The sequence below is a fragment of the Chironomus tepperi genome, unplaced genomic scaffold (assembly GCF_022539635.2).
Source record: "Chironomus tepperi strain 1889 unplaced genomic scaffold, CSIRO-AGI_Ctep_v1 contig_465, whole genome shotgun sequence".
NCBI classification, from domain to species: domain Eukaryota; kingdom Metazoa; phylum Arthropoda; class Insecta; order Diptera; family Chironomidae; genus Chironomus; species Chironomus tepperi.
The window spans coordinates 1,142,886-1,167,987 of record NW_027226587.1 but is presented as its reverse complement, the minus strand read 5'-3'; the positions used below and the strand labels follow the sequence as shown (position 1 = coordinate 1,167,987).

General features: G+C 30.5%; 1 protein-coding gene and 1 non-coding gene across 3 annotated transcripts; one reads left to right on the top strand and one right to left on the bottom strand.

Annotated features, from left to right (window-relative positions):
• The first annotated feature begins 11 nt into the window (after nt 1–11).
• On the top strand, nt 12–24,265 carry Ptpmeg2 (Protein tyrosine phosphatase Meg2). 2 transcript variants are annotated; one of them, XM_070651573.1, is made up of 9 exons: nt 12–161; nt 9,320–9,547; nt 12,061–12,291; nt 21,660–21,719; nt 21,813–22,450; nt 22,507–22,640; nt 22,701–22,976; nt 23,319–23,480; nt 23,541–24,265. In XM_070651573.1, the coding sequence occupies exons 1-9, from the start codon at nt 129–131 to the stop codon at nt 23,765–23,767; spliced, it is 1,989 nt and encodes a 662-aa protein (XP_070507674.1). In that variant the 5' UTR covers nt 12–128; the 3' UTR covers nt 23,768–24,265. The 2 variants fall into 2 exon arrangements, with proteins under 2 accessions (XP_070507674.1, XP_070507673.1); XM_070651572.1 differs by lacking the exon at nt 12–161 and adding an exon at nt 4,127–4,189.
• TRNAA-CGC (transfer RNA alanine (anticodon CGC)) lies at nt 8,633–8,704 on the bottom strand. The gene has a single exon. It is a non-coding gene; the product is annotated as a tRNA-Ala (tRNA).
• Nucleotides 24,266–25,102: the final 837 nt, after the last annotated feature.

Sequence of the window (25,102 nt, the reverse complement as noted above, 5' to 3'; positions counted from 1 at the left end):
ACTGCTGAATAAGCAAGCCTAGCCGCATACATTGCACTTCTCTTAGATTTTACGATATTGTAATTTTTTGTGGAAGGAAAAGAAAATGTTATTTTAAGTTTATATAGTGTAGTTTTTATTAATTAATAATGGATAATACAGAATCTTCCGATCAAAAAAAGGTAATTAACATAAATCCCATCGATGGCGGAATGTTAAAAAGTTGAAAATTTGATAAAATAAAAATTTATATCCAAAATGACAAGAAAAAAAGTTTTTTTTTTCCTGTTAACTAAAATTTAGCAAGAAAAACTAACAAAAAGAATCCATCAAGTCACAAATTAATGAAATTAAATGACATTATGACTCAATAATTAAGTTCCAAGAAGTAAACTAGAATGAAATGTGAAAAGAACAAAAGAAATTTGATAATTTTTTTGTACATCCAGAAAACAAGACAAAAAAGAGAGCAAAAAAACTACAAGGAAATAGCATTTTGTGATTTTAGAATGAAAGTGAAACATGAAAACATACAAAAATCATTTTGCGCTTGCATAGTTTAATTAATTAATATTTGATGCCGTACTCGATAAATACGAGTGACAAAGAAATTTAACGGGAATAAGTTTCTCATTAAATTATGCCTTAAAAAATGATAGACAGGCAATATTAACTTTTTTTTATGGTGATGACATCCACCCCCAAACATTTTTTAAGCCTGTTGTTCTCGGAATAATGCTTAGTAATGTTCACTTTGTCTGCCTGACAATAAGTTTAATTTAATCCTAGGATTAAAAATTAAATCCATCGGATTAAAAATTTTAATCATTAAAGTTGATCCAGCCATGAAATAAAAATGCGTCATTTTACAGTCAGCTGACAACTTTCGTACTAATTTCCTTCTTCTTTCTCCTTTCTCCTTCACATCCATTCTCACCTCCGCCGTTTTCACTTTAATTTCGATTAATTAATGAGCAGTTAATGAATTCTAATAAATTAAAGGAACAATGAATGATATATTGTGCAGAGTGACGTGATATTCCCATAGTCCAATGTATGTATTTATTTACTTGCTCATATTTAATGACTCACACATAGTTCATTATATTATAATATTACCTCAGTTTACCGAGAAACTCAAATTAATGGAAAACCACGTAAAAATTAAATTTTTCTCGGAATATCAATTTCAGCCAATTTTTTAGGAGAAATACCTTAAAATGTATAACATTATAAAGAATGAGCAGATGGAATTAGAAATGAGAAGGAAAGGAACACAAGGCAAAAAAAAAGCATAAATTTATGTGAATGCTATAATTTAATACACATATGCTATTACATTCATGCATTAGAAGGAGAATGCGTTAGCCTCAAGCATGCAATTTTTTATTTCTCTTTACTTAAAATGTAGACCAAATTTGATCGACCGGTTTTGTCGCATTGTCCTATATATTTTCTTAATTTATGTATATAATGTACATTACTAGCGCTGCTATTATGAGGAATAATGTTCTGTACTGTACACATTGGTTAAGAGTTTGATTTATATGCGGGATGTAGAAAAAAATGTTTAAAGACTGACTGATTATTATGCTTCACATTGCATCAGCTGTGATATCAGCTGTTTGATTTCTTTTGACTTCTTTCCGTTCAATTGATGTTTTTGAAGTTTTAATTATTAAATCCGTACAAATGTTTTGATTATCATTTGTATGGTTTTGAAGGTTTTGAAATTTAGAAAGCCGTTAAATTTTTTAAAATGAATATTTTGGAAAATTTAATTGCTTAAGCCATACAAATGTTTTTAAATCGTCATTTGTAGGGTTTTTAAACTTTGAAAATGTAAAATATCGTTAAATTTTTAAAGAAAATCTCATTTTTTTATTTCAATTTTTAAAGCCATACAAATGTTTTTGTCATTTGTAGAATCTTGGAAGATTTAAAATTTAAAAATCCGTTAAATTTTTAAATTTATAAATTCTTAAAATGTATTACTATTTTATTCTTGCATAAAGTCATGCTTATTCTCAACAAACTGTCAAATATCTGACAAGTTCATTGAACTTTCTTTTTCGTTTATTAATTTTACGAGCGAAATGCATGCGCTCTTGTCGCTTATTTAAAATCCACGTCTTGTTTGATACGATTTCATATCCATATGATAATATATGCGGGTAAAAAAAGAAATATAAATCTTACTTTACTGTTTTACGTTCTAATTCTTTTATAGCAAAACATCCAGCCTTTCCTTTTCATTATTACCTGTTTAAGTAGATTCCACTTTGTATCTAAATTAAATGTTATTTACATCCAAACGGGTTTTCTCTTATTTCGCAAAGTAAAAATCATATGTTTACAAGTGAAATATCATCATGAAGTAATCATCATTATAATCATCTCATTCAGTCACTTTGCAAAGACAAAAGAGCTGTTTTTTAAAAAAAAAAAACAAATAGAATTTATTTATTAAATGATAATAGACATGATGGTCATTAAACTCATCTAATTTAATTTCTCTCGTCTCTCACATCCAAATATGTGAATGAGGATGGTCTGGCTATTGCAACATATTGTATGTATTTATATACAATCATCAGATAAACATCAAACAATAATGAAAGAGAATAACGAAATTTTCAAGCATGTACGTGCTATGACCCAATAATTTAATTAATTCTCCTCGTTGTAATAATAAATAATAATTTTTTTGCCCGTTATTTTGATGATTTTTTGTTTATCATCGAAAGCTAGTTTTGAAAATTTAGTTGGTAATTTAAGTATGAGATATGACCTAGTCTTAATTGGTTTGTTTTCTAGAATGTTTTTAAATCTTGTTTTTTGGATTAAAATTGATGTCGATTGTTTGTGGATTAAAATCGTAGGATGCGCTTAAATGTTGTAGAAAACGTTTCTGAACAACTTCATTGAGTTAAATAATGATTTGAATTGTCTTTAATTTTTAACGGTCATTTTAAATTTGAAAATGTTTAAGAACAATACAACAGTTTACACATTTGTGTGGTTTTGAAAATTGGGCAAAAAAATTTCTTTAAATTCTACCGTCTTAAGCCAACTTTAAGCCACACCTTCATGCTTGAAAGCACTTCCGACTTACCATACTTAGCCACCACAAGTTCATTACCTCTATGTCAGCTCATAAATTCCTAATTATCCATCATAAATTAATGGGTTAAAAAGATCAACAAAGAAAATCAGGGGAGTGAAATTACGATTAACTAATTAATTTGAATTTAAAATGTACGTTACATCACCCACATGTGATTATAATCAGCAATTTAATCAGTCACAAATGTGATTGCATGAAAAATCTCATTAAAATGCGTTAAATTACCTCGTACATGTTAATTTATTTACTTATAGCTTAACAAACTTCTTGTTCTTCTAAATTTATTTGTCAAATTTCGCTTCCATTAATATCCACAAAAGATCTCGTTGATGGTGTAAAAATTAAAGTATATTGGCTAAAAGAAATTAACATCATATAAATTTTAACTGTAAATAACTATATTTTTTTTTTTACTTCTTTCCTTCTTCATCTTCGTACACATATCTATCAATGTATAAATTCTCCAATTTCTTTTCTTTCCATTTCTTTCGTGCCATGACTTCGTACACATGATTGTTAAGATGTGCCTCAAACCATACTAATGCACATATGTGTATTCTCAGTATTTTTCCCATTTCCATTCATGGAATGAATGAATATTCTTCTCTTTTTTTTCATAGTCTCGTGTAAGTTTAACTGTTGCTGTTCGTCTTTTACTCCAAAAAACACAGAAAACTCGATAGTTTCAATAGATTAGAGTAAGTGCTATTCTCATTAACATCCATCGGACATAAGAAAATAGCTAGATAGAAAACAGCCTCAAGATCCAGCTAGTGAGTGAATGAAACGAAAAGAGAGTATTCTGCTGCATCCGTTTCAGTACAATTTTGATGCTTCGACAGTAAAGATTTGTGGATGAAAGTTTTGTGTCTGTCTTGTGATATTAAAATAAAAAATATATATAATTTTGTGATACTAAAAATTTATGGGATATATACATATCAATAGAGTCAGAGATTGTGAGAAACAATGATGATTCTTTTTAAATTTAATTTATAACGAAAGCTGTGCTCAATTTTTTCTGTGTTGATTATCATGAAGAGAAAAGTTTTCATCGATATTATCATTATCTATCTGTTCAAGGTGAATTATCTCTTAATTCTTTTTTTTTGTGTTGTATTGAATCGGGTCATTCGCGAATGACGTCCAATTACAGTGGGGTTCCTGATATCTAGAATGACACTGTAGAGTCTCTAAGTTGCTTTAATCTGTCGGTACCGAGAATTTAAATTGAGCCATCCACTTACTGAGATGCAGCACAAAACTAATCCTCAGACCCCATTCACACCCCTTCCCTAAAATATTGCCTCAAAACCATTACAATATCGAACACCCCTCACACCCCCCTCAAAAAATCGAAATTCAATTTCTAATGAGTCTAAGACAGACTTAATGATTGAGGTCGATCAAAAAACAAATTGTTAAAATTGAAGTATAGTGAAAAGGAATGTGTATGTTCAATTAATAAGAGGACATGGTGTCGGTGGAAAGTGAAATCTGGGGTAGTGAGCCATGTGTAGGCGAATATGCTAGTGCGAGGATAGAGCCTCTTTGTGATCAGTGATCGGATGGTTAGACAATTGACCGTCTAACATTAACCTAATAGGAACCTAACAGATAAAGTGATAGTGTTTCTGTACCATGAAAGTATTCTCTTTGCCTGTTAGAGTAGTCCTCTATTTTGTGGGGATGTGGGCTCGATTCTCACCGATTTTCGAACCATCAGGTCAATGCATAATGATGTTGTCAATTTGACAATAAATTTGCACATACTTATGACATTACAAATGAGGACATCTAGGCAATTGTGTCCCTAGGTGCATGTCACGGTGTATTCAGGGTATCTTCTCGTCTTATCATTACCAAGGTGATATAACGATGTTTGAATAAATACGCTCGGTGTATACCTCAAAGTTTTGTGTCCAGTGCCGTAAATTGTTAAGGAACATAATTTATTTTGGTAAACAAATGAAAATTCAGTGAACTGGATCTTACTGAATCTCATTTTGAAGGTCTGGATGTGAACTGGATCTTACTGGATCTCATTTTGAAGGTCTCGATGTGAACTGGATCTTACTGGATTTCATTTTGAAGGTCTTGAAATTAAGGTTCCAAAAGTTCCCCATAGTAGTCATCTAGTCGTCATTCATGAACAAATCCCCCACACTGATCATTTACTAGAAATTTGCTATTGAATATGGCATGTGCTCGAGTGAAATTAAAACAATACATTTTGTGTACAGACAATAAAGTGGGTCACATTGAATCATATCTCTCTTTTATGTACATTATTTTAGTTTTTAATTATCAGACAAACAATTTTTTTTTATTTTCGTCACTCGAAATTATTCGAGCACAGTGAGTGTTGTTGTGTGCATTGACTATCCAAAAAATGAGGAATTTTTTGAAAAAATATAAAAAGTCAAGACGAGATCAAAAATCATTTGGGAATCGTAGGAAAAGTCTCGGATATAAAACGATTAGACATAAGAAGCAGAATTGGGGCTATAAAATATGGGAACGGAATTTTGTAGAGGTTTGTAGATCAGGTGTCGAACGAAAATTTTAATGAAAACTGATCGTACACGAAACGGAAGTAAAGGAACTGAATAAGAAATTTACATGCTCAAAAATATATAAAAGAAAGAAATTATTGGAAAGTGAATAATTATGTGATCTTTGGTGGAATTGACAAAAAAAAAAGTTTTTATCGCGAAATCCGTGAACTGTTAAATTAATAATTAATTGGATATGAGCTGCCCGTGTGAATAGATTCATGATGTGTGCTTGATAATGAACCGAAAATAGTATGTGAAAAATATTTTGTGGAATTGAATTACGGAACAGATAATCATTGACTGAAAATAACCATCAATTTGGTCCATGTAGCTAGTCTGATAAACAATTTAATTCTGCTGTTGTTGATCTAATATCCAAAGACCGTTACAACCAGCTTAGATCTTACATTAACATGTATAACTAGTCATTATTGAGGGTGGGATGTGGTCTACATTAAAATCAATCATGATCAATTACAAGTTTTATGTGATATTCGACCGTATTTAATTCCAAGACATTCTTGATTGATGACATAAATTTGAAAAATAAAATTTAGAAACTAATTAATATTCAAGACATAGATACCATTTGAACCAATTACATCCTGTCGATACGAAAAAATAACATCCGGATGAAGTCATACAAATGACAAATGGTCGGTCTATTCTGCCTTTTATCCTTAATATTTTGACAATTTGTGAATGAATTGAGGCAGAGATTTTCAGGAAGTGCAAACTAAAGAGACATAGAATTATGGAAAGTGCTGGATTAGTAATAAATCAATTTAACGGTTTTTCAGAATTTAAATTTCAAAAGTATCAAAATTTCGTTAAGAAAAAAATTCAAATTTTTGAAAACCGTTAAATTTGGAATTTAATATTATGAATTAGAACTTCCAGTTGCATAAAATGCTAACATCAATTTAGAGAAGTCGGGACGCTGTACTGTCTGCAATTTCCATATCAACAGTATAATACTAAATATAACTCAATTGACTCACTTTCTGTAAAGCTCCATCGTATTCAAGGATGACGTTCACGATTCGCATACGCAATTATTGATGAGATTTTGCTTACATAATTGCATTACTCAGAATTTTGTGTCATCGATATTATAGCTGGATCCGTAATATCTACATTTATCATTCGATAGACCTAAAATTACAGCCTTTTTTATTAATAATACGGTTTCCATGACTGTATTCATCCAGTTGAGATTTTGATTTCATCGACATGACTAGCTGTTTTGATAATTGAGTTTTTTTCAAAAAAGGAGCTTGATTAATTTTTTTGGTGTTTACTCATTTTTGGAATTTGCTCATTGCAGATAAAGTTGTGGAAATGCTAAATTGTGGCTTTTTGAATGAAATAATAGAGTTCCTTGACTTGCTGAGAGATTCTATACTCTGACATCCAGCAAAGAATTCAGAAATTCTCATTCATTCCCATTGGAACTAAATTCTAAAATTCTCTGAATCATCAACAAATTAGCTCACAAGATGCTACTCAAGGTAGATTAAGTAGAGTAAGCTAAGCGCCTTGTAACGGTTCTTAATCCCAAGAATTACATAAAATACAATTTTTTATGTTGATGGAACTAGTTTTTCAATCGTATACACATAATCTGCTTAGAATAAGTAACTCATAAATCACGACAATAATCATGCAGTCATGCACAGTCAAATAATTCCTTGAATTTCTTCGAAATTTTTTAAGTCTTTTGACCCGACTTGAACTTAATATTCATTTCTAAGCCGTTCTTAATTGATCATCGAATGTTGTGATTTTATTGGATATTAGACTTAACATTTCATTTCTTGTGCATCTATAATTTCTTGTTTAAAGCTGTTGAACTACTTATTTTCTTCGATGGGCGTATTGATATTCATGACATCCTTTAGATGATGTATGAAGCTGGTCAAGTGTATCAAGTTCAATCCATACTTACCACTATGAACCACATCCTTTTATAAGTTGTTGAAAATAGACCTAAACGAATCTATATCATACATAGGTTAAAGTTTATGAAATGTGATATGTGACAGGGTTCGAATCCAAAATTTAGGTCAACTGTCATCCTTCATGTGGGACTTTATGCTCTTCTTCGATTGGACAAAAATAAGTTATAGCTAGTCAATGGCAAGTTTGCGTCCAGTTGGATGACTAGTAGTTCTACCGTATTTCAGACCACTTCCGAGTTCTTTCTGTGATCCTTTACTTATGTCATTAATTTGGAAAGAATTTTGGAGTCAATATAACCTCACCTATTTGCAGAGAATTCTACAATTTTCTACAAGTTTTCGTTCCATAACCCTTTGCAGTCCATCCAGAATCAATACCCCGCCTCAAACAACTTCTCAGACTATGTCTCAAATTAAGTTCCCAAGCCCATTAAATTAATTACCAAAAAAACCCCAAAAATTTACTAAAACTCAACTTCAATCCACTCATCCTGCCATCAAAAATTGCATACATAGACAGAAGTCACACAAATAATGAGTCTATTGAACCCCCTTTAGTTCAAAAAAGCAAAAAAAGGATTTTTGAACAATTTTTGTATGCAATTACATACTTCACATGAGAAGAATTTTCTAGTAATTTTTTTCCGACTCAAGGTATGGAAATGTCCACAAAAAATTACGTCTATGCCTTAAAAAAAGAGATTTTCAAGGAATGTTAAGGTTGTTCACATCCCTTGAATGTGGAATTGACGGCAAATCGCATAAAATCATAAAATATTCACATAAAATAGAAGTTCCACTTAATCCTGTCATGAAACTTTTAATTTATTATAATTTCTCCCTAAAACCATAAATTGTTAAGCTGCTGAGAATGTGCGAGAAGCAACAATGTAAAGAAAGTTGGAAGTTGAAGGGAAGGAAATGAGAAATTTTGACATTTATGAACGGCAGATTTAAAAATAAAATCAAAATTCACAAAAAATGTGCAAAAAAGAATCACAATAGGTTGGACCAGTCGAGGATTGAACTCGAGACCTCTCGTATGCGAAACGAGCGCTCTCCCGCTGAGCTACTAGCCCATCCAAACAAACACTTAACCAATGTTGCCATTATCGTGTTTCATGTAGGAGCACGTTTTTGACAAAGTACATATTTGAAACAGACATGAAACATTTGTGAATGTGAAACGTGATTAAATTTAATTAAACTATGTATTTTTTATTATCTTGTTTGCCTACATACTAATCAACTATAATTATTTAGTCGATAAACATTAAAAAAAGTATGTAATAAAGTCATAAAAATTGTAACTTTCATATTTAATATAGAATGTGGGAAAATCGACGTTATACTTCACAAGTGTTAGCAGAAATGACTTGGCTATATAGTCGTATGGGAACTATGAACAAATTGCCAACCAGTAGTCGTTCAACTGACGACGAAAACAATCAAGTGATGAGAGTCTTTAATGAACTTCGTTGATTAAGACTTATCACCTGTTTATCAAAATGCCTATTAACCCAGAGCAGATATTCAGTGTGTTGTCTGATGATTGTCCTGGTTGGTCTACTTTTGCCTGCCTAATCTTCTTCATTTAACATTATGATGACGATGACCGGATTCTTAAATACACAAAACAATATGATTTTACTCACCTCATATGATAACATGCTGTATAATTAATTTATTTACAGGCGGTCAAACAATTCATTGATTTATTAAATTCATCATCGCCACATCAAAAACAAATAAGTTCATCGACGGCCATACAATATCTTTTTGCACGTAAATTTGACGTACCAAAAGCTGTTTTATTATACGAAGCAAATTATTTAATTCGTCAACGTGAAGGTCTTTATGGTTTTGATACTGCTGTTGAACCATTAAGATCAGAACTGGAAACCGGAAAGTTTACTATTCTTGTAAGTATTTTACGCACTATTTTTTTATTATCATAGTAGGCTATTGATTGATCAATTTAGGGAAGTCGTTTTTAAGAATTATTTAAATTTAGTTTCAAATTTGAAGAAACCGTTAATTTTTTTTTTTTTTCAAATTTTGTTCAAAAGGGATTGAAACTACGTCTATGATGTCTGAAAATATGAAATTTAAACTAGGAAAACTCGTTAAAAATTCTTTTTTGAATTCTGAACCAAAAAGTATGAAATTACGTCTATGATGTCCAAATATTCAACTGTAGAAAATTCGCTGGCAATTATTTTGAACCAAAGGAGTTGAAACTACGTCAGTGATGTCCAAAAATTCGAATTTAGAAATTCCGTTAGCAATAATTTTCAGATAGGGTTGAAACTATGTCAATGACGTCCAAATAAATTCAAAGTTCAAATTTACAAAATCCGTTAAAAATTTATTTGAAATTTCAAAGCTTATTTTGTTAAACTTCAAATAACATTCAGCATTAAAATTCTTAAATTTCAAGCATATTTCCCATTAAATTCATCAAAGCAGAATTCCAAAAGAGGAATTTTAAACATTTCAATAGAACGCACATCGTGTTTTAATTACAATTAATGATAATTACGTGAGATAAATGGTGTAGAAAGAGTGAAGAAATTTCAAACCGGAAGAAGTAGAATTGACGTAATGTTCTGTTACCTCCACTTCCCATTTTTTTCTATTCACTTCTTAAGAAATCTATGCGAAAAAGACAAAAAAAATTTCTTAAGAATGAGAACAGTTGTCATGTTCCTGTTCTATGTCTAATCCATTCATATGTGAAAAGACAGAGAGTAAAAAAAAATCAAACTAAAGCAGGAACTCAATTTCCTTTAATAATGCCATATTTATACTTATGTGTAATGTCAATATCATCATCAACATCTGCATGTAAAAGAATTTCTGACAAAACAATCAAGCACATGTGTTTTTGGATGTTGTCGTCATCATGCTTAAAAAAATGACAAGGAATTTCTCTCATTCTTCTTTGATGTATGTTTTTCAAGTTTATTCCTATAACCTTTAGTACATGACCAAGAAGAAGCAAGTTTATATTTTTAAAATTAAACATATTTTTGTTGTCGACACAAAATCCATCAGCATATGGGACAAAAACTAATGATTTATTTGTGCCAAAAAAATATTGCGTTTGAGAAAATAGACAAAAAAAATGTTTTTTTACATCTATAGACATTTAAACGTTCAATATCAAGAACTCAAATGTCATTTCTATTTAGCATGTATATAGCTGTACACAATATGATGGAAATAAATATTCTCAGAAAAACTACGTCTAAATTTCAACGCATTTTTCGCTGTACAAATGTGCTCATTGTTTTCCTGAATGTTGACTGACTGACTTCTGGAAACATCTCAACTCTTCATCTTATTGACGTATCGGAAGTAGAAAATATTTGGAATCAATTTTCCATCTTTAATGCTTTACATTTAATGCGATTAAAAGATTCACATTATACGTATTAAAGCATATCATGCATAAAATTCAATGGAATTCAATTGGAATGGTTTAAAATCGAAAGTATTGATGAACAGACAAAGTCGTTCAGCAATACTTTTCATTTCATTTCAGTTCATTTGAATTTTACAGGGCGATTAAACAATTTTGAATTTTACAAAACCGTTAATAATGTCAAAATTTTCAAAACCTCTTGAAATTTTAAACTCTACAAAACCGTTTAAAATTTTAAATTTTACAGAACCGTTATTTCTGTTAAAAAATATACCTAGAAAGTATTAGCACGAGAATTATCGAGACTTTCTTACTGTTTATTACCTACTCAAAATATTTTCATAATTCAATCTTTTGTTGTCGATCTATTAAACAATAAAATTAATGACTCTATAAATAATATTTTTTATTTTCTTAAAACATGACCTGTATCAACTAATTTTAGCTTCTGGAAACGAGTTAGGATGCCAAATATGTTAATTATCTTTTTCATACCTGTATATTTATTGAATAGCGTGAAAATCAACGTGCTAATATTAATCTATAGAAGTAAATCTAGGTGAAAATACAAGTTTTTCTTCTGTTCAATCAACTAAATAATCTACACTCATACTTACTCTTACTGCTTACCCGCTTCCATAAAATGTTATCACGTTTCCCGTGCTAATTGATTTTCTTCTTTATTTACGTCTATATATATCTAGTACATAATATAATACCTCATATTGTATCTAAAAAAGTAAAGTGGGTAAAAAATTGCCTTTAAGCATTTTTTGTTGTAATTAGTGCCTTCATACACAAATACACATTAAAGCGTTTAACATAAACGGAATATCGTCTTTCCGGTTGATCAATCAATAAATAAAATAAATTGTGAATTTAATGGGACTTCATTTGTTGAAACACCTTCGCATTTATACCTATAAGAAAATTGGAATGAATTCATTGATGGATTTAACAATAATAATAAATGCGGAATCATGATCTATCTCTCTCTCTCTCTTTTAGCCAAGTCGTGATGTCAGCGGAGCCGCTATTGCTTTATTTACAGCGAATCTTCACAATCCACAAATCGTATCACATACAACCACATTACAAGGCATCGTTTATCAATTGGATGCTGCACTTCAATCAGTAGAAACTCAACGAAATGGTCTCGTATTCATTTATGATATGAGCGGATCTAAATATAGTAATTTTGATTACGAATTATCTCAGAAAATTCTCACAATGTTGAAGGTGAGTTAATGTTTATTTATTTATATTAAGCTCTGTATATTGTAACTAAAATGAATGAGTGAATGAATAATTCTCGTAATCTTGATGACGATACGGTCTCTGTCATTTTCATTTATTTTTCGTGGATGACTATACGCTGATGACTTATGTAATTAGAAACGCATGTTGTTAAGAAGCTATTTCCATAACAAAAAAGGGGAGCACAAATGTCGCGTGCGTGTCTCAATGGTAATCATTTTTAACAAAGGTCATACATGACACAGAGATGAAATCAGTGGGTCAAGCATTTTTGGTGTCTAAGGGACGATTTCATGCAAATGACAGTTGATTATGCGAATTTTTGATAGTAATACATGGGTGTAGTCACTAGACAGACTTTAAATTGCAATGAATTGTCAGGAACAAGGATGATAGCAATTTTAAGTTCAAATATTGAATAAATGAAAGATAAATTCCAAAAATTTTCAACTGTTAAAAAATATTTGAATTATTTTGACAGGTAATACAAACAAAGAAATTCTGTAAAATGCATTTTCAAGTATTTTACACGAAATATCAAATATTACATTAATTTTAGCCATTAGCAAATTAGATTAGTGAATAGTAAAGCATTTACAATGATTCTGTATCAACAAAACTCAGTTAAAAGTAGAAAATTTTGTAAATCAAATTTTGGCAATTCACCTTTCATAGTGTTAGTGTTTACAAAAAATTCAAATTTTTGACAGTTGAAAAGAGCAGCATTTTTGATGAGAATCTTGATGAGGACATTAAAGGCAACAATCGAGCTCACAAATTAATTTGACCATTCCTGTATCTCCCAAAAATGCTCATAGATCCGTCCCTGGTCAAAACATGACATTAAACGAGCAAGACAAAGAAGAAGAACTGATAGAGATAAATGATAAAAGCATGAGAATCGCGTGTGTAGATTATTTGTTTCCATGTATATAAAAAAAAATCAGACAACAATGAATTGCTTAAGCTAACAAAGTATTTTAATGCATTTGCAATGTTTATTCGTATTTCACTTAGATATTTTTTTGTTTACACTCGATATCGAGTATGCCTTCATTTATATACACACACTATACTCATTAACTCGACAACTAAAACGCGTTTTAGAAATCTTAGTTCTATTAATAATACATCGTATTTATGGAAATAAAAAAAAATTATATTGCAAACTGTTGCGATGTCAGGCAAACTAAAACGTAGGTGGGTGACAAAAAAAAAATTGTATATAAGGCATGTATATGTAAAGCTTCATGTGTATGTCTCTTTTGACATCAGCTACTTTAGCGCGCTTTTGCAATAGGAAGTGAGGCAATTATGTCGTTTTGGACAGCACTTATGCTTCAACGGTCAAAATTAATTCAAAACCTGTTTCATTGAGCGAATTCAAAAGATTTTATCATCTCGGTAAATATTTGAAAAATCCGTTAAAAATGATTAAAATTAATCAGATAAAAGATTTTTTTGCGGATACAATGACTTGTATTAACAATAATAATCGAAGAAAAGACGAAAAAAGATTGAATGAAAAAGATTAAAAAATTTCTGCAAAGATTTGAACCGTTATTTGGTATTATTTTTACATTTTATATGGAATTTATATTATATTCAAAAAAAATTACTAATTGGAGCCGGTTACACAAAAAAAAACACTTTAGTCATCCGCCTCCGGTGACTTTCTACTTGCCACACCACATACATGTGTATATGAACAATTCATTCATTCATTAAGCCCCGGTATTCTATCTGACGTCACTTTGTCAGATGCTTTGAAGGCCAAACCATAAAAAATGGGGGGAAGAGGGAGGAGGAGGGGTAGATATTTCTAATATTTATTTAAGTCAGAGTGGCTCGCTCGCTCAATCTCGCACACAATCAAGCCTCTACTTGTATTGCCTGTAAAACATTCATTTATACTCGCTATTGTTGTTGTCGCAATCGTAAAAAAAAATGTGAGATTCACATCAAATGAAAATAGTCATTTGAAATAGTCACTCGCAAGACGTAAAACCTTTAAGAAACGCGATTATTTTAATCGTTATATAAAATAAAAAAAATAAAGTTTTTTTTGTGCTTCTCTCAAAAAAAAAGAAAAGAAAAAAAAAATTTCGCCTTCCTCTCCGCTGCTAGAAATTCATCATTGATCGACGACGACGACGACAATGAGTCTTGTATGATGAGATAATAAAAAAAAAAAATTACAAATTACTTCTTATTCACAGTAGTGTAGTTAATCGGAACTATATAGATATAGATGTATAGGAACATGTGCGTTTTAAAATAAATTTTGATGCTTTTCATTGAAAAACTAACCATAAATAATTAATTAATATTATTTCGTATGGATGTACAAGTGAATGAACGGTCATCCTTTGTGGATGCACATATTGTGTAGGCTGTAATTTTTTTGTGATTTGTGTCAATGAACAAAGTCCGATATTATTGTGACATTATTTTGTGTGCCTGCGTGCCCTTCCATACACGGTGACAGATGCCGAGAGAGAGAGAGGAAAAACGGCTGACTACAAACACAATCATATGCTTAATGATGATGATGATGATGATGATTAACTGTGATGATATTTGAAAACAAAAAGGAAATATGAATATTCTGTTGAAAATCATCACAGAGATTTGTGTATTCTGTTGAATTTGTTTATTATATCGTCACGAGAACGTGAAAAAAAGAAGATTTTTTATCAGTTGAGCTTATTGTCTCTCGGTTAAATTAGTGAAATTGGATGTGAAATTTGTGAATGTTCTAAACGTGATTTTTGTGGACTAATGAGATTTTGGAATGCTTTTTGTCTTTCTGTCTATCACGGATTGTTGAGATATAGAAGGAATTGGAACTCTATTGAGTCTGGAAGTGTTGTGAGTTTTGAATATTATTATTTAATTATATGAGATTGTTACAAGTTGTAAGCTGAGTGACATTCCATTTGAGGTGATAGAGGAAGTGAAGGGAAGTTTGAATACTATGAGGTCGTTCAAAGGGGTATTAGCAATCTAATGGAAAATATAAGGAACAAGTTGTCGTCTTGGAAAAGGTCGTTCAATAATGAAGTTCCCTAAAATCTGTGACTTAAATGAAATCCGTTAAAAATTCAAATTCAACAAAATCGCTGGAAAGTTCAAATTCTACAAAGTTGTAACGAATTTAAGGAATTCAAATTTTACAAAACTGCTTCAAAGTTAAAATTCTACAAAATTGCTAGAAATTCAAATTTTACAAAACCGTTTGAAGGTTCAAATTCTACAAAACTGTTAAAAAGTTTGAATTTCAAAAAATCGTTAAGAATTTAAATTCGTTTATAGAATTTCAAATTATACAAAGCCGTTAGCAATTCAACTTCTGTAAAATCTTTAAACATTCAAATTTTGAAAAACCGTCAAACTTTGATTTCTTCAGAAATTTTCGAAAAAATCCCACAAAATTCATTCCTCAATATTCTTCAATTGACATTCAGTCCTACGTACATCAACCAATACTGTCAGAATTTCCACCCAACATAGTTCAATACTTTTAAATTATTAACATAGAAATTCACTACACAAGAAAATTTCCAAGAAACACCTCTTATCAAGCCATAATTTTTCGACATCCATTAAACTGCGTTCACAAAAAAGAAAAAAATCAACAAAAATAAATGAACAGATTTTTCGACTCGTTCATCATTTTTTTTCTGTTGCTCCGCTTATTCTCCTGCCTATGTTCTATTTCTCTCTTTCTCTCTCTCATCATGAGAAGTTTGAAAATGTTTTAATGTGAATTCAAGTGACGGTATTTTTTGCGCATGTTCACTAACTTATGCACATGACTTTCACGAAAATCGATCAGATTTTTCCCATTACAATAGTGTGTTGTGCCTGTAAATATCTATTGCTGTATTAGTAGTCGAGAGCGAACTCTCGTTTTGAGGAAAAACTCAAAAAATTTCCATTTCAAAGGTTCTATAAAACTTGTGATGTGCGGTTTGAAATTTTTAGATTACAGTGAAAATATTTAAGTTTTTTTCTTTTTGCTTTCCTTTGAGTTTAATTAAATTTATAAAAAAAAAAAATTCTTCATTTTTACATCGAACTATGTATTAATTATGTATAGTCGTAGTGATGTTAAAATCATAAATTTTCTTACATAAAAAAAGTAAAAATTTTCCGAGAAAAATTGTTGTGTGTTTTATGAACAAAAGTAGAAAAGAATTTCGTCCATTATAATTTCTTGTGACTAGCTATTTTGTAGTTGACTGAAGAGAAATAAAATTTAATTAAATTTCTTGCTTGAGAGAATCCAGAACCAAAATTCATTTTTAATTCATTGAAATGAAAAAATAAGAAAAACTATTGCCGAATCAGTGAAATAAGTCAATTAGTCTGCTAGTCGACGACAGTTTATAGTGCTTTAAGAGAATCTAAAATTAGAAAAGAAGGAAAAAAGGAAAAAAAAAGTGAGAAAATTTATAAAAAAAAGAGAGAAAAACATCGAAAATTATTTTAAGTGAATTTAAGTAAGTGAAAAAACAGGTGAAAAAAAGTATTTCATTTCATTAAAAATGCTGCCTGACTGTATGTGAAGTTAATTAAATCGTATAAACATTAATTAAATCAGTTTTGAGATGATTTTTATTATTTCCATTAATTAAGCTACATTTCAATTTATAGACATTTGGAAATGATTAAGTGAAAAAAAATTGGAAATATGAGGAATGAAAAGTTCCAAAAAAAATTGAAAATTGACCTAAATTTCATCATTTTTCTGTAACGATTGGAAAAATTGGAAGCGATTGAATTTTTCTACATACTTAATATCATTTGTGGAATCAATTCCTTTACTACTAATAACATTAGTAACATCATTTCAAATAGAGAATATTAAAGTACAACTGGACATGACACATAAAGAATAAACATTTATGCTTTTTTATAACTTTTCCATTAGCAAGACTTATGTAATGGCTTTGACCGGCTTATTTGGAGCAACTTTGATAGATTATGTTTATGCTTTAATGACAGTAGATTAATGTGCTGCTTAGTTGTTATGAAAAGATTCTTAGAGAAAATTTTAAAAATTTAACGGTTTTTGTAAATTTGTATCTTTTTTGTCATCGAACATAGTTTTTGAGGGGCTTTTGAATTTTGTAAAACCGTTGGATTTTGAATTCTGATAAATCGTTAAACTGTTAAATTCTTAATTCTAAAACAATGTTAAATTTTGAGTTTTAATAAGCCATTAAATTTAGAATTTTAGTCAACTTTAAATTTTGAATGAAATTCTAACCAACTACTGAAATTGGAATTCCAACAAAATAATAAATATTGAATTCTATTAATCCGCTAAAATTTGAATTTCAATCAACCGTTAAATTTTGAATTCCAATTATACGTTAAATTTCAAATCCCAATTTATCGTTAAATTTCGAACTTTACACAATTTTAAAATTTTAAACCAAATTATCAAAATCCTGAATTTATCAATTATCAAAAGTTGCAAAACTCTCAAAACATATAATTAAAATTTTCTAAATCCCCATCAAAAATCGTTGCCAAGTGTCGATTTTGATTAATTTCAATAAGAAACGGAAATGAAAGAAAATGCATCACAAAAAAAAGAAAAAATAGATTGAATTTCTATTTCAAAGTCACATTAGTCATCATAAATATCGTTTCACTATAAATTATTTTCCTTTTGACTATACTTATCTAGTTCAGGGATTTTTATTTTATTTTTGTCTATAAAAAGAATTTAAAAGAAAAAAAAAAGTTTTTCATTGAAAATTTATTGAATAAAGATTTTAATTTTAGAGTAGTTTTTCCGATGAACGAGACTGAGATATTTAAATTGAGATATGAATGAGAAGACAAAAAGTTTCAACATAAATTTAACATATTTTCTTATTCATACTGATCAGGGGCGTACGACCGTTATTTTTTAAATTTAAAAAAAGCAAGTAAAAAATTCAAATATAAAAAAGACGTTACAAAATTTAACGTTTTTTTCTAATTCGTTGGAGGATGTGCACCCCAATGGTCTCCTGCTCCTGACTACACCCCTGAGTCTGATATCCATACGATACCCGAATATAATAAAATAAAGATCTCAACTTAATTATCTCTCGAAAATTAATTCAAAATGCGATCTAATGTAAGCCGTGCCAGTGCTATTATTGAAGGAAATTAAAAATTCTGAAGTAATTTTTCCACAATTCCATCTCCGCCCTGATGATTTTTAGTGCTTTATAATTTATACACATATCTAATTCTTTTGTCTGTATTTCCTTTAATTTGTGGGTCAGTTAACTCACTCAGTGGTCATCATCAGGTAATCTCCATGCTATTTTCGTTTTCTCCTTTTTTAAATTGCGTATTAAGCTTTTCTTTAATGTTATTGTGTTCTACAAAATAGTAAAAAAAAAATAAACTTTGCAATTTACATAAATTAAGTTAGTGCGGTTAGATTTCATTTCGATGAACTATGTGATTATATTCATTTATTTTTTGTTAAGCAAATAAAAAGCAACAGGAACAAAACAAAACAAAAAAAATTAGAAAGCTTACAATCATACATTTTATAATGTATTCAATAATTTTTCCGTTAATTTTTTCAAATTTTATGGAATTAAAAAAGGTTGAAGACATTTGAGCATGTATCTTACATCACTTTGTTAGCTTGCCGTACAGATCAGCTGTGGTTCATGGTCTTTCTCAGTTGACGTCTAAAACTGGCTTTATCGCTGGGTGAAGCTTTGCTACTTGCCAATACAAAGTGCTACACTGTCTCTGTCAAAAGTCTCCTTCCAAGAATTCGTTGGCCACCCTCGTGTTCTCGAGCATGTAACTATTATGAGGAATTGTCGTTTGAAGTCGACATGAGGTGAAGGTTTGTCCAAATCTGCCGGCCTGCAGACAAAATACCCAGAACGAACAATGTAAGGTACATACAAAAATTGTCGGCCTTCGCATATAAAATGCAGAAAATGCAGGCATTCAGTTTTAATAAAAACTGATAAAAATTTGCAAGAAATTATTATCTGCTGTCTCTTGTGAAGTATAACATTTCATACAAATTTCAAACTGTTCGAACCGATTGAACAAAAAATATTTTAGAATTAGAGGTTGAAGTTTGCCGAATTTAACTTTGTTGATAACAGTTAGTTAAGAACCGATTGAAATTTGAGTGAAATGTTATAATTCACAAGTGTAAGCAGAAAATAATTTCATGCAAATTTAAAATGTTCTTTTTTTGAGAAAATTCAAGTCAACGTCGACCGCTGATTAGAATTAGTCATCAGCTGGACATTAACTTCAACCTTTAACTAGTAATTTGTTCCTATTCGAATTCTACGCGAACTGTAACTTCTCCCTCTGATAATGAGTCTTAATATGGATAACTGAAATGTGTTCTTACCGAAAAAAATAGGCATTAAATATTTTAATAATTGAAAAAAAAGAGCGATGAAGATTGAAATTTATTTGTCATTAGAGAGTCCTTACGTGAAAAATTTCAATTTAATAAAAGAGTTGAAAGTACTCTGGGAAGAAAGAAAATCAAGTGGGTAGATGTAGCGAACGTATTTTCAATTGTTACATGATTTAATTCATTTTCAAGTGAATTTTCATTTTCGTTAAAATTTAACGGATTTTTGAAATTCAAAAACACTTTCGTTAAGCATGAACAATATTCAAATTTGAAATTTCCGTTATTTTTCTGAATTGAATTGAAGTTTTTAAATTCAAAAAATTTTTCGTTGAGCGTGATTCAAATCTGAAATTTCCGTTATATTTTGAAATTTCAATTTCCGTTACTTTTCTAAATTCAATTTTCGATCAAATTTAATTCTTACACAATCTTAACAATCTCTAAAATGCAAATAAAAACACATTTAGAAGTGCTAATATGTTCCACAAGCCGAATAATTTTGCCATTTAATGACTCCCACATATTTTGTGCAATCAATTAGCAAACAAATTTGAAATTCTGTGACTTCCAATCGTCCATAAACTGTTGCATGTAAGTAAGCAGTCAAAATGGATGAAAGACTTGATTCTTAAGTTAAAAGGCGCTAAGAATAAAGAAAAAACGAAACATTATTACACGCGATGAATTATTATTGCCATTGATGTTACATTCCATAGTTGATGGATGTATATATAAGTGGGTGAAATAGCACAAAGAGGTCCAACAAGTTAGCGGGGTTGTACTTGATGTAAACTTTATGAGTCAAGGATGAAAGTTCAATTACTTTTTGTACGAATAAAGTCATTTTGCGATAAAATCTACAAGCAGGAAAGCATTTTTTACCCTTATTTGATTTTCATACACTGTGCATCATATGCTTCCATGCAGCAGCAAGTATTAACGCGCAAAAAAATCGATATTTTCCTGCAGTCATTGAATATCTCTTTTTATTATTTTTCCTCTTTCTCTCTTGCCTACTTGCTTATTAATGATGATGATTCATCCGTTGTATACAATACCTTCATCTAGTTCCTTTATATGTGTTTGTGCTTCTCTCGCTCTCGCAATTCTTTTTTGTGGACACGGATTAAATTTCATTCAATTTTTAAGATGAGAAAGAGAGGAAAATTCTTCCCCATTTTTCCGCAATAACTTCACTTGACTTTTTCAAACAATAGATGTACGTACAGAACGGCACTTTATTTGTATCGTGTACTTGTTATTTTAACAACCCTATTTTTATATCCGACTCGAAGATTTTTGAAGCATTTTTTTTTGGAAATAAATAAATTTTTTGTATGTTTCGAGAAAATTCTCTTCATGAAATGAAATTAAACAGATGAGTCGATTTTGTTGCAAAATTTATGAAGAATTTTTTCGGTACGGGATTTACTTGGAAAGAATTTATTGGCATTGAGGGAATTTTTGGGAATTTAACGGCCTACTATAATTTGAAAAACTATTTTCGACTTTTTCGGAAATTGATGATTTCAAAGAAAATCTCATTTTGTGAATATTTCAAGTGAATAGGTGATTAATTCAGTTCTTGTGTACTTTGATTGCTAGATAAAATTATTGGCTATGCTTTGATCAATCATATACATATCATAAAAGTGATTTTCATAGTAATTTTTACATTTTTCCAAATTTCATTTTCGAATGTTTACAATCCAAAATTTCGAAAATATTTCAAAATGAAATTCAAAAATAAATTGACCGTTAATAACAAAAATCAGATACTGATGAAAATTTCGGCAGTGCCAAAGATATATTTTAAGAATGGGCAGAGAAAGAGAGAGTGTGTGAATGGATTTTTAGCTTATTAACAGAATACATTTCATGATAAACACCATAAATAATATTAATAATATTAACATGTCTATTTGTCTATTTTTAGGGCTGCTATCCCGCAAAACTGAAAAAAGTTTTAATTGTTACAGCACCTTTATGGTTTAAGGTAATGAAAATTACAATTTAAACTTCTCCTGCTTAGTCGTGAGAATTAAATAAAAATAAAAAAAAATTAATTAAATTTAAATATTTTTTTTAGGCACCATTCAAAATTCTTCGATTATTCGTTCGCGAAAAGCTACGTGATCGTGTCTTTACAGTGTCGGTGCCGCAACTGAGCTTACATATACCACGCGATTCAATTCCAATTCATTTAGGCGGAACTTTAAGAATAGATCATTCCTCATGGTTAATTAATTGTAATAAATCGATGACGAATCGTGAAGAGGACGAACTGTTGTCGCAGACAGTTGAATCATCTGATCATGATCAGTTGGTAACAACAATAACGGCAAATGGTAATAACAATAATAATAATGATGATGATAGTGGAACGACCAATCTTACAATAAATGGAACTGAGAATAATGTTACGGCTCAGAATGGAACAACAGAGATTTCAACACAAGATACAAATGGAATCATAACTGACATTCATTGGACAGCAACAGAAAATCCACCATCAAGTGCATCGCCTTCAAGTGGATTTAGTGATGATGATAGTTTAACAGGAGGAACCAACGAGACGGGTGATCCAAAAACAATAGAGCAAGTTGTAGATATGGTACGACAAATGGGTAGAAAGGGATTATTGAAAGAATATGCTGACATTCGAGCCCAACCACCGCAAGGGAATTTTGATCACGCAAAAATGCGAAGCAATTTAACCAAGAACCGGTAAGCATGTCAATCAAGTGATCTAGATCAATTGTATTAATTCCTTAATCTTACAGCTATACAGATGTGCTGTGTTATGACCATAGTCGTGTTGTACTCTCAAACGACGAAGATGATCCAACTAATGACTATATCAATGCAAATTTTGTTGATGGATATAAACAGAAAAATGCCTACATTTCCACGCAAGGTACGGACTGACTCTTCTGACCTGCTGTATATGGTTACTCAATTTTATTATTTACTTTAGGTCCACTTCCAAAAACAACACCAGATTTTTGGCAAATGGTCTGGGATCAACAATGCTTAGTGATTGTGATGACAACAAAAACAATGGAACGAGGACGCGTGAAATGTCATCAATATTGGGAACCAAAAGAAGATGAGACGGGCGAACATGGGAATTTTAAAGTCAAGACGACTGCAATTGATTCCAATGAAAATTATTCAGTTGCGTCATTAGAAATTACAAATATTAAGACTGATGAGACTCGCAACGTATCACACTGGCAGTTCACAAGTTGGCGTAAGTTTATTAACTTTATACTTCTCTCTATCTTACATTAAGTGCATTTTCCGAGAAGCCACTTTGATTCACTTTCTGTTGGTGGGATGTGGGATGTTGGATGCTATTTTTTTCTTTGTGGCAAAAGTTTCTTGCTATTTCCAACCAAAAGTTCAAATGTCTTGAAATGATGTTCTTCTGAGAAAATGAAATTAAAGTTTCATGACTAACTTTTTTTTTATTGGATTTAAAAATAAACTGCCAACTTTGTCTATATCCCATGAGACTCTCTCGATGAAAATGTTCAGTTCTTATTCCTGATCATCATTTGCTAATCAAACAATTTTATTTTTTTATATACAGCTGATTATGGCGTTCCATCGTCCGCAATGGCAATGTTAACATTTTTGCAACGAGTACGGGAAAAGCAAGCTGAAATGGTGAAAGAATTGGGCGACAAATGGGCCGGACATCATCGAGGACCACCAATAATTGTGCATTGCAGCGCAGGAATCGGACGAACAGGTAAATATGCTTGATATTATCATCTTGCTCTTTACTGACAATTGACTTGTATCTTTTTAGGAACATTCATAACGTTAGATATTTGCATATCGCGATTGCAAGATGTAGGTACAGTTGACATTCGTGGAACGGTCGAGAAGATAAGAAATCAACGGGCTTATTCAATACAAATGCCGGATCAATATGTATTTTGTCATTTAGCATTAATCGAATATGCATTGGCTAACAAACATTTGAATCCAGACATTGATCTTAATGGATTTTATGACGAGGAAGATTCTGACTAAATAGATTTTTTGTATAATAAAAAAACAGATAAAAACAAAATATATGAAATGCATTTATCCTATATGATTTTGATTGACGGAAGGAACCTTGAAAGTAAAAAAAAAAATAATATTAAAAAATAGTAGCATAAATGTATTACCATATTGAAAGAAAAAAACACAGCATGAAACGATATGTGACGTAAAAAAAATCAAATGAACTTTTTGTATTATTCAAAGTCGATGGCCTAACATGGCTGATAACTATTATCTCTCTCTATCTATTTCTTTTTATCTTTTTAATTGAAAAGAACGAGTGTTTAATCACTCCTCTTAAAACGGCATTAGTGGTGCTTTGATATTTATTGACTGAAGCTCTGTAATGTGATTGATAGGCTCGCACGTGTTGATGGAGATTTTAACGGATTTTTTGAAATTTGAAACTTTACAATTGTTCTTTGGAGGAATTGTACGGTTTTGATGACAAAACGAAATAAATTGACAAATTTTGAAAAAAAAGTTTGTTGCCCCTTACTCAAGCACAATCAAAAATTTTACGAAATTTAAATTCGATCCTAATTAACAGACATATATAAAAACTTATAGTCGTTTTCCACTCATAAATACATATATAACATTTATTAAAATTGTTCAAAGTATTTAAAAGTGATAAGTGACAAACAAGTTGCATGCCCCGAGCCGGAACTAGCAAAATGGCACTGACAAAAATTAAAAGTACAGCCAAACTTCACAAAACCAGCTTCAGAAACTGCAAGACAAAATAATTGCGGACAAGAAGGAACAACTATTCCGTTCCAAAACTAAACAAAACAACGAGAACATCAGATACGATTCTACTAAACAATTGACAAACATCACTGAAGGAGAGAAATACCTAATTATACACAGAGTAGAAGACACCAAAACAATGAAGACTTTTCTCCAATCTTACTGGAAACAGCAATTTGCTACTCAGAACGGAAAGCCGGAATGCAAATTTCTCAAAAGTGGAGATTTACTATTAAGACTTTTGAAGCAAGCGCAAAATTTGAAAGAATAACAGGCATTTTAGACGCAACAATACAGGTGACAGAACATAAAACACTCAATAGCTGTCGAGGTGTTATAAGAGCCTACGAACTTCAAAATGAAGACAGTTCCTCAATTACCTACAACCACAACAAGTTGATGTAAGAATGCACACAAAACAAATAAACGGACATCCAGTAAATACGGGCTTAGTTTTCGTTTCGGATGAATTTATTACCGGAATATCTGACGGTCGGATTGTTGCGAATTTGGCCTTATATTCCCTCTCCGATGCGCTGTTACGCTTGCCACAAATTCGGTCATTTA

Bases quoted from the DNA above. Each gene is read 5' to 3' on its own strand.
- Ptpmeg2 (XM_070651572.1), top strand. From the start codon at position 4,142: ATGAAGAGAAAAGTTTTCATCGATATTATCATTATCTATCTGTTCAAG. The intron at 22,977-23,318 runs GTAAGTTTATTA...TTTTATATACAG, and splicing joins CTGGCAGTTCACAAGTTGGC to CTGATTATGGCGTTCCATCG. The intron at 23,481-23,540 runs GTAAATATGCTT...GTATCTTTTTAG, and splicing joins CGCAGGAATCGGACGAACAG to GAACATTCATAACGTTAGAT.